This window comes from Mugil cephalus, chromosome 8 (genome assembly GCF_022458985.1).
Source record: "Mugil cephalus isolate CIBA_MC_2020 chromosome 8, CIBA_Mcephalus_1.1, whole genome shotgun sequence".
Taxonomy (NCBI): domain Eukaryota; kingdom Metazoa; phylum Chordata; class Actinopteri; order Mugiliformes; family Mugilidae; genus Mugil; species Mugil cephalus.
The window spans coordinates 13,006,968-13,021,113 of NC_061777.1; the positions used below are offsets into that span (position 1 = coordinate 13,006,968).

General features: G+C 41.1%; 3 protein-coding genes across 4 annotated transcripts; 1 reads left to right on the forward strand and 2 right to left on the reverse strand.

Moving 5' to 3' along the window:
• Nucleotides 1-1,246: 1,246 nt before the first annotated feature.
• zcchc8 (zinc finger, CCHC domain containing 8) lies at nucleotides 1,247-5,795 on the reverse strand. The gene is made up of 14 exons (XM_047591870.1): nucleotides 5,591-5,795; nucleotides 5,377-5,419; nucleotides 5,212-5,286; nucleotides 5,037-5,139; nucleotides 4,872-4,940; nucleotides 4,667-4,770; nucleotides 4,375-4,440; nucleotides 4,207-4,267; nucleotides 3,972-4,108; nucleotides 3,738-3,880; nucleotides 3,494-3,609; nucleotides 3,157-3,243; nucleotides 2,868-2,988; nucleotides 1,247-2,638 (listed from the first exon to the last, which is right to left on the reverse strand). The coding sequence occupies exons 1-14, from the start codon at nucleotides 5,790-5,792 to the stop codon at nucleotides 1,620-1,622; spliced, it is 2,346 nt and encodes a 781-aa protein (XP_047447826.1). The 5' UTR covers nucleotides 5,793-5,795; the 3' UTR covers nucleotides 1,247-1,619.
• Nucleotides 5,796-5,889: 94 nt separating this feature from the next.
• si:ch211-110p13.9 (uncharacterized protein LOC562347 homolog) lies at nucleotides 5,890-8,163 on the forward strand. Its single transcript, XM_047591945.1, has 4 exons — nucleotides 5,890-6,304; nucleotides 6,497-6,626; nucleotides 6,717-6,850; nucleotides 6,939-8,163. The coding sequence occupies exons 1-4, from the start codon at nucleotides 6,185-6,187 to the stop codon at nucleotides 7,695-7,697; spliced, it is 1,143 nt and encodes a 380-aa protein (XP_047447901.1). The 5' UTR covers nucleotides 5,890-6,184; the 3' UTR covers nucleotides 7,698-8,163.
• Nucleotides 8,164-8,427: 264 nt separating this feature from the next.
• rsrc2 (arginine/serine-rich coiled-coil 2) lies at nucleotides 8,428-13,677 on the reverse strand. Of its 2 annotated transcripts, none has more exons than XM_047591940.1 (10): nucleotides 13,569-13,677; nucleotides 12,545-12,689; nucleotides 12,076-12,116; nucleotides 10,938-11,101; nucleotides 10,713-10,844; nucleotides 10,480-10,596; nucleotides 9,852-9,937; nucleotides 9,491-9,753; nucleotides 9,239-9,328; nucleotides 8,428-9,134 (listed from the first exon to the last, which is right to left on the reverse strand). In XM_047591940.1, exons 1-10 carry the CDS (start codon nucleotides 13,572-13,574, stop codon nucleotides 8,949-8,951), a joined length of 1,230 nt encoding a protein of 409 aa, XP_047447896.1. In that variant the 5' UTR covers nucleotides 13,575-13,677; the 3' UTR covers nucleotides 8,428-8,948. The 2 variants fall into 2 exon arrangements, with proteins under 2 accessions (XP_047447896.1, XP_047447897.1); XM_047591941.1 differs by having other exon boundaries at nucleotides 10,549-10,596; nucleotides 13,569-13,653.
• Between the last annotated feature and the right edge of the window lie 469 nt (nucleotides 13,678-14,146).

Genomic DNA, 14,146 nt, shown 5'->3' on the forward strand with positions numbered 1-14,146 from the left:
GATTCCAGTTCCGACATTTGGATGTCAGGGTCAGAATTTGTCGTAAACAACATAAAAGCATGGATCCATCTTGCCTTGTATCAATGGTTCAGGCTGGTGGTGGTGGTGTGATGGTGTGGGGGATATTTTCTTTGCACACTTTGGGCCCCTTAGTACAAATTGAGCACGGTTTAAATGCCACAGCCTACCTGAGTATTGTTGCTGACCATCTCCATACCTTTATGACCACAGTGTAACCATCTTCTGACGGCTACTTCCAGCAGGATAATGCACCATGTCACAAAGCCTATATCATATAAAAGTAAGTTCACTGTACTCCAATGGCCTGCACAGTCACCAGATCTCAAACCAATAGAGCACCTTTGGGATGTGGTGGAACGGGAGGTTCGCATCATAGATGTGCAGTCAACAAATCTGCACCAAATGCATGATGTTATCATTTCAATATGGACCAAAATCTCTGAGGAATGGTTCTAACACCTTGTTGAAAGTGTGGCATGGAGTATTAAGGCAGCTCTGAAGCCAAAAGGGGTCCAACCTTTTACTAGCAAGGTGTACTTAATAAGGTGGCCAGTGGATCTATATATATACATATCATTATATGTGATGAAGCTTTGATAATGAATCCAAAAGGCATTTAAAAAGGTAACTGGACTTGTAGAGTTTTGGGAAGATGCTTCGTCACTCATCCAAGTAGCTTCTTCAGTTCTTCTTCAGAGACTGGTGTGAAGATGAGGTACTGTATAAATAGGAAACCCTGGGGGTAAAAACCTATCAGAATATTGCCAAACTTATTTCTGTAAGAATCAGAAAATGGTGCAATTTCCATGAATGTCTGGATACTTACCAATGTGTAGGAAAATTAATTTAACTATGAAACCGCGTTATCAATAAGAATATATATTCCAGCCTTTTATGATGTATTGTTTTATGTATTTTGCTGGCAGGGCAGTTCCACAGAGAAATCAGGTTTGTTTCAGCTCTGATATTAGTAGTAGAATAGAAAATAATGCAAAATGAACTTTGCAATATCATAGGAAACAAACTGTGCCTCGTATTGCAGAGTTTAAACGAATTGCAAATCAAGTTGAGCATTTTTTACCCAATGAGACCATGAGGGTGGGTCCGGTATTGAATAGTTCTGTCCACTATATGCCATTGGCTCATACATTTAAGTGTCTGTGCAAAATTAAATAAAATCCACATCTCCCAACTGCTGCCCCAAAAATATCAAAATAAAGTCTTCTTGGAACAAGAACATGTTTATACAATTTTGCAGGAATTTAAGAGGGGACAAAAATAGAAAAATCCATGAAAATGAATACAGGTCTGGAAATTACCATCTCACACATTTCATAAAATAAGTGACACTACTGCTACAATCATTTTAGACTACATTAATCAGAATCCCCTGCTGTGGCAGCATTCCCCAAAGTCCTTCCCCTCACTTTTTACAGATCCACTGTATTTACAACATGGACATTCAATTTGGTATAAAATAAAAACAGCTTTAAAAAAACATGCTGACAAGATGAAAACAGAAGTTTTTGCTTAAAAAAAAAAAAAAAAAAAAAAAAAGCAAATATCATTGTATTTGAAGTCCATAAGATAATCCTTTTTTAATTTTTCTTTGCCAAACTTCGAGGGGAGCATTTCAGTAAGTCTCTGATCCTAAGGTAAGTTCCTGTGGCTTCAGCTACTTCTGTGAATTCGGGGGTATCTTCAAATGGAACGATGCCAGCTGCAAACTTGCTCCGATGTGGAACAGCTGAAACCTTCTCGACATTCTTAGGAGAAGCACAATCTCCAGTGCCCTGATTAGAGAAATCTGGATCAGGGCTCTGCGGGTTGTCTTCCTGGGATTTGATTGGATCAGGGCTCTGTGGGCTGTCATTGCTGGATTTGATTGGATCAGGACTCTGTGGGCTGTCATCACTGGATTTCATTGGATCAGGACTCTGTGGGATGTCTTCACTGGATTTGACCTGAACAGGAGCCTGTGGGCGGTCCTCACTGGATTTGACTTGAACAGGACTCTTGGGCCGATCGTTTTGAGCTTTGAGTGGTCCAGGGCTCTCTGAGCTATTATCTTCAGCTTTGATAGGTCCAGAGATATGAGGGGAAATCTCTTGAACATCTGGTTCCCTTTCATTTTCACTGCTATGACAAGGTCCTGCAGGCGTCGTGTCCATTACTTCTTCAACCTCCTCCGCTTCTGTGTCGACATGCGCTGGCGTCGATACGCTTGATGAACTGGGAGCGGGTGTTCCCAATGCAGGCGTCTCACAGTCACTATTAGTGGCAGTGTCAGCATTTTCTAGAGCTGCCCAGAGCAGCCTCTGCTGCTCCTCCAACTCCTCTAGTGTCAATTCGTCCTCCGTTCCCTCCTCGGTCTCATCAACTACCACCCAGTTACGCTCTCGCAGAGCTGGAGAGCCGTTGGTGGGTGTGGGTGGAGGTGTGCCTTTAGGGAGAGGTGGGGGAGTGGGTGTAGCAGGAGGAGTGCCTTGTGGTAAAGGAGGGGGCGAACTGAAGCTAGGAGAAGAACCAGGAGGAAGCGGTTGCTGGAACTGGAAGTCACCATGGCCATGATGACGATGATGATGATGGTGATGATGGTGATATGGTGTTCCCGGATCTGAGAATGAAATTAAATGAAATTACACGACGATTTAACAATTATCAGACAAAAAGGAGTTGACTTTGTCTTGTAAATGAGCTTTATTCTGTAATGTAAGAGATCTGTGGATATAGAAACTGAGATGCTAGCCAACTTTAAGACATAACTTTTATAGTAACTTAGGAAAACATTTAAAACATGTAAAAATGTGAAATCTGGATAAAGCGAAATTAAGATAATAATTTACCTGATTCGATATCCATATCGGAGCTCCTGTCTGAGCGGCGATCAGGACTTGTCCTAGTCTTCTTCTTTAGCAGGGGAGATGAGTCCCCTTCATGTCTTCTCTTGTTGCAGGTGGCGCCAGGCTGTTGGCAAAGAAGAATGGCATGCAGTGAGACTATTAAAGGAACAGTCATCACTCGTCTTTCACTTCTGTCAGAGCCAGTAAAATGATTTTTACTGATTTGAGAGAAGAGGAGAAATGTAAAATGTTTGTTGAAGCTGTGCCCTATTAAGAGACTTGTGATAAATACCATAGGGAAGTTGTTTGACAGGTAGGCTGCGTAGTTTTGCTTCATGTGGCTGTTCTGCATTGGAATTGAGCCATGAATCATGAACTCCTGGAGGCAAGGAAAAAAGAAAGCGAAATAAAATAAAATGTCAGTACAACTGTTACAAATAATGTGATGCCACCAAAACTCACTGAAATGTCTGACATGAAAGACAATGTACTCAATTTGTGAGGACAGCTCATGACAAACAAAGGCATTAGCCTGAAGTGACTCCATACTTCAGTATTTTCATATATGTGTGAACCAAACAGATAAATTACAACATAACATTTGGAAAGAAAAAAACTGTCGGACTCACATCTTTCATTTTGTTTGGTGCAGGCACATTGAATCCTGGAAAATCTACCAGTTTGGAAACGTCATAAGAAATGTTTTGTGAATTACTGGCGTCTGTTAGACTGCCATTACCTGGTCCTGCAAAAACCAAAAGAATAAACAGACTCAATACAATTTCAATGCATTATGAAAAACATTCTTGTGTTTTTGTTTCTAGGAAAAACCTTCTCTGCCTCTTAAGTTTTCAGTTCAATTTCAAAACATACCATTTCCATCGTAGAGCATTAAGCCAGAGTTTTCCATCTCTGCCTCTTTGAGCCAACCTGGTGGGTAGCCCAGCTGCCTCATGCGATAAATCAGTGGAGGGAGGGTGTTGCCATCAACTCCAAGCGCTGTCAACAGTTCCTCACTGTAAAAAAACATTAATTATTCAAGATGGACTTATTAAATTAAATACTGCATGCAATCCAATCACAATTTGTTTAAAATAATATTCCTGCCTCATAACTCCAGGCTTATATTTAGAAAAGCGCTCCTCCACTTCATCTGCATGGTATCGCTGGTTACTCTGCATGGACTGGTTGTTGTTCTGATTAAACTCCTTTCTTCTCTCATTGATTGCAGCCATGTCTTTAGGCTACAAAGGCGACAAAGTATCAATGTAGACAGCAAAGTTCAGGCTCTATTTATTTGTTTAACTTGGGTTTATGCCATATCAATAATCATTCAATTTACCTTGGGACAGTCCCGGAGCTGATGAGTGGCTGACCCACAGTTGAAACACATAGACTTGGGCCTACAATCAACAGAGCAGTGTATATTAATATTCCACATGGCATACAAAGCATGTTAAAAACTGATGACAGAAATTAAACAATGCTTCCATAATAATTTCAGGTGTACCTTTTGTCTTTCATTTCTATGTCCTGTCCGTCCGTTCCAACGACTTGGTTGAAAACCTGATGATACCTTTGCCACAATTCAGGAAGTTTTATTCCATTTGTCCATGCAAAAATAAAATTGTATCTACGTCACTGCTTTAACCTTAAGTTCTGCTTATGTGTTGCCCATTTTAAAACCAATGTATCTTTGCTACAGAAATCCTCTTCCTTCACAAGTCAGTGATATGACAAACTACATTTTTCTACAGGCAGTAAATATTCAACAAAAGGCGAATTTATCCATTTAAAGATACGTTGGAACATCCCATCCGTCTGTCAGCTGGGGATTTTCATTCACCAGGGGTTGTCCAAGTTTATCTACACTGAATGTAGTGAAATATAAGACACTTCCAATCACCTAGGACAGAAAAATAATACATCATGGTACATTCGTTAATGAGGCTGTAGACTGTTTTAAGACACGCACATAAAAATATGTAAATAGTAACAAACACTCACTTTAAAGGGTTCTGTTGTTGTGTGCACACTACTGGAGGACAGGTCTTCATGCATGTCAAAAGCTGCAATCTTTATAAAGGGTAGAATACATATTACTATAATATATACACTACTATAAGTCACATATTGGCATCAATCACAATAACATCAAATCTGTGCAAATACCTGGGGTTTCATGTGAAAGGAGGATTTCTTTTTTTGATCGTCTGTTTTCTGGTGCTTCAATATCACACTGCAGATGCAGTCTTCAATCTCCTGGCGACAGAGCCTAGCAAGGAGACACGTATTAACAGGCAGATAGGCAAATAGTGTGTTCACACCCTGAGAAAAGTGTGCTTACTTTGATATGATGTTGTTTGTGTAAAGGATCTGAAGAAGTGGCCCGTCGATGTTGACATCTTCAACTGTGATGCCGCTGTGAAATCAAGGGGAAGGCATTAGCATCGGATGCTACGTGATCAGTTTCGTTTCATTTGAAACGCTTTTAAACGTCTCCACTGATTACCTTGGTCGCGTCAGGACGTTCAGTTTCCTTTGTAATAGTTTATGTGATCTAAAAGTTAAGAAAACTGACAGTTGCAATAAAAAAAAAGGCCATAAATAGACATTGTCAGGATGTTACTTTTCTGTTTTGGTTTCAGAGGGGGATGCTAGCAGACGACAGTTAGTGCTACAACTACAGTGCTAGCATACACCGAGCGCCACTTGCACAAGGATATTCTCCTCCGTGAGTCTCTGGATGTTTTCATCACACTCCTCCAGCCGGCTCCGCAGCTGGCCGACCTCCCCCTGGTCTTCTCCATCATCTGAGAAGCGAATGTGCGTCGGGACCAGCGGTGTAGAGTCATCGAGCTGCTCAAAGAGCTCACTATCCCCAAAGTCTACCTCAGCCATCTTTACACAGCTTTGCCCGCGGTGCATGACGGGAGATGAGAGGTCACGGTGACTTCTCTTCGCTTTCATTGGCCCAGCCTGTGTCACGTGGTCGGTGAGCGAAACTGTGTCCTTTGTAGCCCGCAGCGCGGCACTACAGGTTACAGAAAGCACAGTCAGAGGTACTACAAATACACAAGACAAAACAGCTTTTAATTTTTTGCACATGTGTAACTTTATTGGTTGCTCAAGTGAGACGTGCCTGTTTTTAAAGTAGTCGTGTGTCTGTTGTTGTGTTCCTGAAAGACAAAGATCAGGGCTTAAACCACAACAACAGTTCGTGTTGTCGTAGCAGTAGACATCTTCACTTACGTTTACAGGCACCCAGTTAAAAAACATTCAGTATTTCTACCAGACAACAACCTCGTTTGCTTCCAGTGATGTCAAGTTGCTCAACTATCCATTTAACCTTGCCGCAGTGGGACGGAGGCTCACGGAAAATTCGCTTTATTTACTTGGTGAATCTGACATCGTTCAGGTTGACGGGGTGTTCCGACAAGGTGAGTCCCTTTACGGCTCCGAGGTTGCTTCAATTCTCATGATAACTAGCCTCAAACTAAATAATTTGCTTATATTTATCTTTAAGAGATGTCTGCAAGACGTTTCAATTGTCATTAAACAGATATGCAAACAATCCTGTTATTGTAAGACTCAATAACGAGGTGGTTCCATCTCTGTCATTTTTGTTTCAGGGTCCATTGACTCCTCTTTATTTGGGGGCTGACCTCCTCTCCCACACTGACATCCGCTCAGAGAACCATCCCAGATACCATGCCAAGTTTGCAAAGAAAGGACTTGCCACGAAAATAATTTTTTCTTCAGGTGACATGATGAATTAGAATGACCTGGTAAACCCTGATAAAATGTGTTATTTCACACTGTTCCTCACGCCTTCCTCCTGATTTGTTGCAGCCTTCAGGTTCAGTGGGTTGAAGGTCCCTACGTCAAATAACAGCCTGTGGTTCTACAGCGTTCAGGGACTTTTTCGAGTAGCCTTTGAAATGTACAGCAGGCAAGAGCAGCTTGCAGTACTGGAGAACTTCCAGGTAAACACACTGTCTGCACAATTTTATTGCATTGTGATATATATTTATATCCGCCTACATATTTTTAATATTATATTTTCCTCCATAGGACGTTTGGAAATCACAGATAAATGACAGTCCTCTGAAAATGAGTTACAACCTCAGCACGCAGTTTGACTGTTTGGAATCAGGGAATGAAATGCCACAGCCTTATTATCACCAGGTTGACAGGGAACTGGTAGATGCGTGTGTTGGCGGCACAGCTGATAAATCTGCGGACCATGATTATTGTTCCTTTCCCAAGCAGAGACTGCAAACTGAACACAGTCAACTTACCGTATCGACGGTGAGACAAAAATTACACAGCATGGATGACCAGCTCTCCCGTGAACCTCAGAGCTGCACAGAACAGCTGGAGACCGCCTTGCTGCTTTTGGAGAACACTGATCGGTACTTAAATGGGAAACTAGAAGAAAAGGACGTGACTGAAATTGTGTCAGCGCTGCTGAAGGCAAGAGATTGGGCTAAAGACTCCGTGTATTCAAGTCCACTGCTTAGCTGTATAGGACGTTGGCTTGGTCAACAGTTTCATGCAGCCAACAGCAGCATCAGCCAGAAAGTGGAGGGCTTTAAAGTTCAGCACATTGAGCGAATTAGTGATTTGCCACCTGCTGAGGAACTAGCCACAGAACTGTTCCCTGAAGCCATGCAGACGCTGATGCTTCACTGGATGGGCTTGAGCGAGGAGTCCAGCCTGGAGAAGAGACATAGCGAATACCCAATCCTGCTTCTTATCCTGGAGTTTGCCAACCACAACCTCATCACTGGCGTAGCTCATGTGCTGTACTCGAGCCTCATATGCAAGTAACAGTGGAATCAGTCGTAAGAAGCCACTGCCATGACGTAATACTGTTTTCATGAAAGGGTGCACAAGGGTCTGCAACAATGCTTCGGTAGGTGGTGCATCCACAGCATCTGAGATCGCACAGCAGAACGTCCTGGTGCTACTTTTCCTTCCCTTGGACCAGTTTTGAGGGTTAGTGACCACGAGAAATGAAGAGCTGCAGTTCTGGAGATACACTGACCATTTGTTCCTTGTCAGAGTTGCTCAAATCCTTCCACTTTCCCTGCTTCTAACAGACTTTTAGGATAAAATATTCACTTGCTTCCCAATACATTCCTCCTTCTACCATGATAATGAGTCAATCAATGTTACTGACTTCACCTGACAGTGGTCATGTTGTGACCGATTAGTGTATTTTTCTATACAAATACCGACAGAAATGCAATCCAACTTTTCCAGTGTTCTAATAAACGTGGATTCTAGTGATTTATCAACTGGGACGGTTTATTTTTTTGAAACAGTTTGAGATTCGGTAACAACTACGACTAGGTGACAATTTAATGCCATCAACTTTCAGGAAAAACATTTAAATTGTTTAATTTTGTGTGTCATACAATATTAATAATGGTACCATATGAATTTGTCATTTGATGTTATATAAATTGGTGTGGGTGAACTGTTATTTAGATTCGAGTGTCTGACATCAGTTACTACCCACATGTATAAAATGAAAAATTAGGTGAAGTTTGAAAAATCTTATCCCACACAAAACTAATTTATTTCAATAACACTGGACACGTTACTCCTTTCAAGCCAAGAAGACATTATGTATTACAACCCATGTTTTGTTTTTTCCCCAATTCGGAAAAGTGTAATTAATGGATTCTGATAATGCTACACTGACCTGATGCCTTCAGCTAAATGGATTTAAACAGTGTTCACCCAAACCACATTGTTTTCAGTCTATGATCAAACAATCACATATCAATATATATATATATATTTGGGTTTAAAAAAAGCTACCATAATATTCAAAACAAAAATCTAATTTTACCCAGCATTCTCCAGTCCAAACGATGCTTCCTTTTCCAATGATGTATAGATTAATAAACACTGAGAGAAACTCAGCATCTGGCTATTTACATTACAATTTTCCAATATGCGAGATCTTCGTCCATAAATAAATTACAGATTCAAAGCAACATCCATGCAAGCTTGAGGGCTAGCGATGAATTGGTAAGTCAGATGAGTTGCAGTGACAGTCAGAGTTTGGCACTAGACAGAATCCATTCCACGTGAGAATGAGGAGGAAAAGCCGAGCCCCATTCCCCTCTGGGTGTGCGTCTGAGATCGAGCCATCTCATACTGAACATCGAGGTTCCTGAACATCTCCTCCTGCTTCTGAAGAGTTTTCAAGCCTTCGTCGTTAATCGGTTTAGAAACTTCTGCTTCATCTTCTCCCTAAAAAGGAAAAAAAAAATCAAAAAATCAATTGAATTCATAGTCTGGGAAGCTCAGAGAGCTCCACTGAACTCAGCTTTGATTCAATAACATAACATACTTACTTTAATACCCATCAGTTTGCGGAATTTTACATTTTGGTCCTTGTTTCCAAAGTTCAGCTTCTCCCACAACTCAGCTGTCTGGGATTTGTCCTTGGAAAATAAAAACTATTATTGTTATTGCAAAGTGTAATGTGACGATATACAAACAAATGATGTATATTTGACATATTAGCCTACTTAGACAATTAAAAAATCCAAAGCTGTGCATGGAGAGCATTTTTGAATAAGTTTCAGAGCAAAATAAACACTTACCCCTTCCTTCTTTCCTTGCCATAGCATTTTTCTCTTTTTCTCTTGCTCTGCAAACTTCATGGGGTTTACAGCGGATGGGTTATAGTAGCTGGGCACAGCAATACCCGTCTCTGCCAGGGTTTTTGCCTGAAGGGCTGCCATCTGTGCTGCCATGGCAATCTGAGGCGTGACCTGCGTCCCAGAGGCCAGGAGGGCCGCCACATTGAGGGCAGGGTTTGAGGCCGCTGCTGCAGCAGCTGCAACGGCTGCTATTGGGGCAGCCACTGAAAGGAAAAACAAACATGAGTAAGAGCATCTTGAGTAGGTGAATCTCGTCTTGATGAGCAAGGTTTAAAAACTTTGCACAACAAGCGTGTCTCACCTGCAGCTATCTCCTGCTGCTGTTGCTGCTGTTTCTCAAACATTTCTTTTTCCTTCTGCTCCTGTAGCTTCTTGGCTCTCTCCAGCCTGGAAGAAAAAAAAACAATAAGAGCAAACTGAGTAAAGAACTGCTTATAAACACAAACCTTCCTGTGGTGAAATTACGTGAGGAATTCAATATTTTTTCCTGTATTTAACAATGGACAGTAAAGAATTGAAAGGACATTAGACGAGAGGCAAGAGAGGGAATATGCGTCAAAGATCCCTAGACATGAATGTTGAAAAGATGCTGAGGACACGAGTACACCCCAACTACAACTCATTGTTCATGGTTTTTGCCCTTGGTTGCCTGCCAAAGAACTTGCCTTTTATGAACATCATTGCCAAGTCTGATCACAGCCACAAAGACTGGTCTGAAACTTCCATTTGAATTTCAAGAATTTACATCTCTAATGTTGGGGTGACCTTTCGATTTATGTTTTTGTTTGGCTTCATTAATACTTCCTAATCTACGCTTGCCTATTACTCTCACTGTCATTGTAATAATACAGCAGTATAATTTGACAATGTCTGTTTGAACCACTAACAAATAATCTACACTGCACATGCCCTGTAAACTGCTGCCCAACCTTCTAGCCAGGGCCTCTTGTGCATCCATAGCTGTGTTTCGGCCCCGGAAGGCAGGTGGATTAACAGACCTGCTTCGACTCTTTCTGCGCACTTTTTCACTCCGTTTCTTTCGCTCCCTAGAATCAGAACAACCACAACAACAGTGATTCAATAAACACGCCGTTAACGCCATGTAAAACAGAGGACAGAAATTGTGAAAATGTTGCATCGCTCTAATTTCACTTATACCCACCTGCTCTTACTGCGACTTCTACTGTGATGACGGTGTTTGGTCCTTGAACCCGAGCGAGACCTGGCCTTCTTCTTCCTGTCTCGGCTGCGTGATCGCGATCGACGCTTGTCCCTACTTCTGCTGTGGTGTCGCCTGAGAGTTATAAGACCCATCAACATGAATCAATCAAAAAAAAAAAGAAAAAAAAAGACCTTGTCAACACATTACTTAAATGACCAGACTAACCTCTCTCTCGAATGTGACCTGGACATGCTCCGGCCCTTTGAAGATTTCCTGTCCTTGCGCCTGGATCGCTCCTCTCCGTTCTCTGCTGATAGTCTGTCTTGGTCTAACCGCTCATCTGTTTTTCTGTGTGATTTTGATGCCTTCTCAGAGTCCCTCTTTCGTGCCTGTTTTAAGAAGAAGTTGTCTCTTTCAGGAAATAGTGCAACAAAAAGAGTTAGTACCATGGCTTAGAGCAGGGAGATTTTATATATTTGACAAAAACCCTTGTCATTTAAAAGCCATTTTCATAACATTTACAAAATGTCATTCTCATAGCTTGATTGGAGGGGCATTTCTGTGCATGGACTACTTTGGCTGCAGTCATTTCACTGTTGTCACAGGAATAAATCAAACCAGCGTGTTTGGAACCTCTCACCAATGGCAATAGTGTTCATGCAAACTTTAATATGCAGTTCTCAGGAGACAAGTCTTCAATGAGTTTAGCAGCAATAAGTCAGTGCAACCCCAATGCAGTGACATTGTTCCCACTGAGAGACTGAAGTAGGGATGGGCATCCAACTTAGTTTTCATAGGTTCTCATGAGATTCTGTTTGGATTATATTTAAAATTAATCAGATTAATTATGCCCATCCCTAGCTGCAAGAGATGCAAGAGTTAATTCCAAATGTCTACTAATGATATGAGACAAATAGGAGTTTGAATGGCAGATAGTTACCTGTCCCAGAAGTAGGCATATTATTTTGCTATGTCAGCAGGGTCTTCTGTTCAGTCTCTTCGTGCATTAGCACGCTGAGTATGATTTATTGTAGAAATGTTATCATGTGATCTACACACAAGATTTAACAAAAAAAATAAAAGGAAAAACTACTCTTCTCAATCTAATATGCTTACAAATAATCACAGATATCCAAGGACACAAGTTTCCTTTGAGACATGTGAGCACAAGGAGGGCAAAAAAAATGACCCTTTCCATGTGTGTAAGCCCATTGCCATCTACTTCTTTCCTTTTTAACTTCGGTTTTTATAACATGATTAACTAAATAAAACATACTCACCTCGACCTACAACTAACAAGGTCTAAAATCTTCAAAATCACATGAAATGTGTTTCTAATCATAGAAATAAACATATTAATTACCTCTTTGCTCCTGCTTCGACTCCTTCTGTATTTTCTGTCACCTGGATGCAGAGGAAAGAAGAGAGTTGACAAAGATGCATTTGAGAATGAGCATTTCGTCACAATTCTCTGAAGAAATGAGGTTAGGAAGATCACATTCGAAAGCTGATACCCTTTTATGCAGTCAGTGGACAAGGTACTGGAGCAGTGGGGAACTAATTCCTTGTAGTGCACACGTTAAATGTGCACTTTTAGAAGACCATAAGCGGTCAGACTTTGCTCAGCAATTGCATTTGTGGGTGTGCATTCAGTACCGCGTTAATATAACTACATCTCATAGAAATAATCTCCGTACTGTGTAGGATTAGGAAAGGCTAAATCCACAAGTACCCCTTTTCTTCTTGCATATTCAAACAACACATACTGAGAATGAATTTCACTCCATGGCCCCTATACTTATTTTCAGTATTGTGTCGATACTGATACTAACGTTTCTTGTCCCTGGAGCGTGACCGTGACCGTGAATGGTGGTGTTTGGAGCTTCTCGGAGATCGGGACGACTCCATACTGTGCTTTTTTCTGTGATGAACTGGGGAGCTTGTTCCAGTCAGGTCGACAGAGTCATCGTCACTTGCCTGAAACACATCAATGAAAGTGCATCAGAGGCAACTTAAAGTCTAAATACACTAGTAACACTGCGGATTAGCCATGAACAATTTGTTTATCAAAAAATACAATCACAAATATGTTCCATAAACTTCACACAAGCATAAAGGTATTATAAGGATTATAACGTAACCTTGTTTTCTCAAGTCACTTTTAAGGCCGTGGATTGTGATGCATTCGGTTGTTGTGAATTTTCATTCATGACAATAACATCAAGACTCAGAGCAATAGCTGACAGCTTTAACAATACTGATTATATCCGTTTGTTTCAGCAATTACAAATACTCTTCTGGGATATGAGTTTACAACAAGGGAAGCCACATACCGAGGTACCGTGCTCATTTCAATGCACATTTTTTGAGCACGTTTATGTCCACAATTGAAAACCCCTTCCCGTCTAAAGGTGTTACATACCAATTAATAGCCGAGTTGGTTTAAAGACACGTTATATAACAGTTTATTAAAAGGAGCTTAGTCAGATCACAACACAAAACGTCGGTTTCAAATGTGCCATAAACGGTACTACCTCGGTTCAGGCACATCACATAGGTCACTGCAATGTTAACAGGTGCCGGTTGTTGTTAATGCATGGTCATTATCGTTGCTAATCCAATACACGACCTCCTGTTAATTTTACAAAATAAACAAACAATAAACTAGCATCCCATCTAGCTTAGCCAAATCCTTCCGTGTGGGTCGTTCACGTTAACTAGGTGGCTAAGCTAACTAAGGCTAGCCGCCATCTTTGAGATATTTTTATCTGGATTTTACCGTAGATTTCGATTATCATTATTTAAACATTGCTGCATCCATGCATGCAATGGACGTGGTTGCAAAACAGTACTCACCGACATTATCTTGAAACACACTATTTGTAAGCGGCACGGCTTTTTGTTGTCTGTGTGAACCAAAGCGGAGCGGTCGCTAACTGCTGCTGCTGCTACGACCGTTGTCTCGCTCAGCTAATTTGATCCGGGTTGCCAGATTGTACCGGAATCAAGCAAATCCCAAGCAGTTGTTTTAAATCCAGACGGACCCAACCAGAGGAACGAGAGTAGCCCCAAATTATAACAGCTAATTCGAGACAATAATACTTAATTGTTAATGTAAAATATGAATTAACGTGAGATATTCAATTGTTGAGAGCTTTGCAACTTTGACAAGATGGATTGAGAAGCGTTATATTTTTTGTTTACTATCCACGCTGCTTCCAGTGCTGTTTGTTAAATAATCAACAGAATAAATATTTGAAACATTTGAAATAAATGTGTTAGGTTTGCTGAATTAAGAAAACAAAACCCTCTTTGAATCAGTGCTGAGAATGTGGCAGCGTACGTCAAATCTGGCAACGCCACAAGACCGTCCCAACATTCCTGCTAACGCTCCGCCCCTAGACGCTAAGTGCACCCTGTGTTTAGTCTGTCAG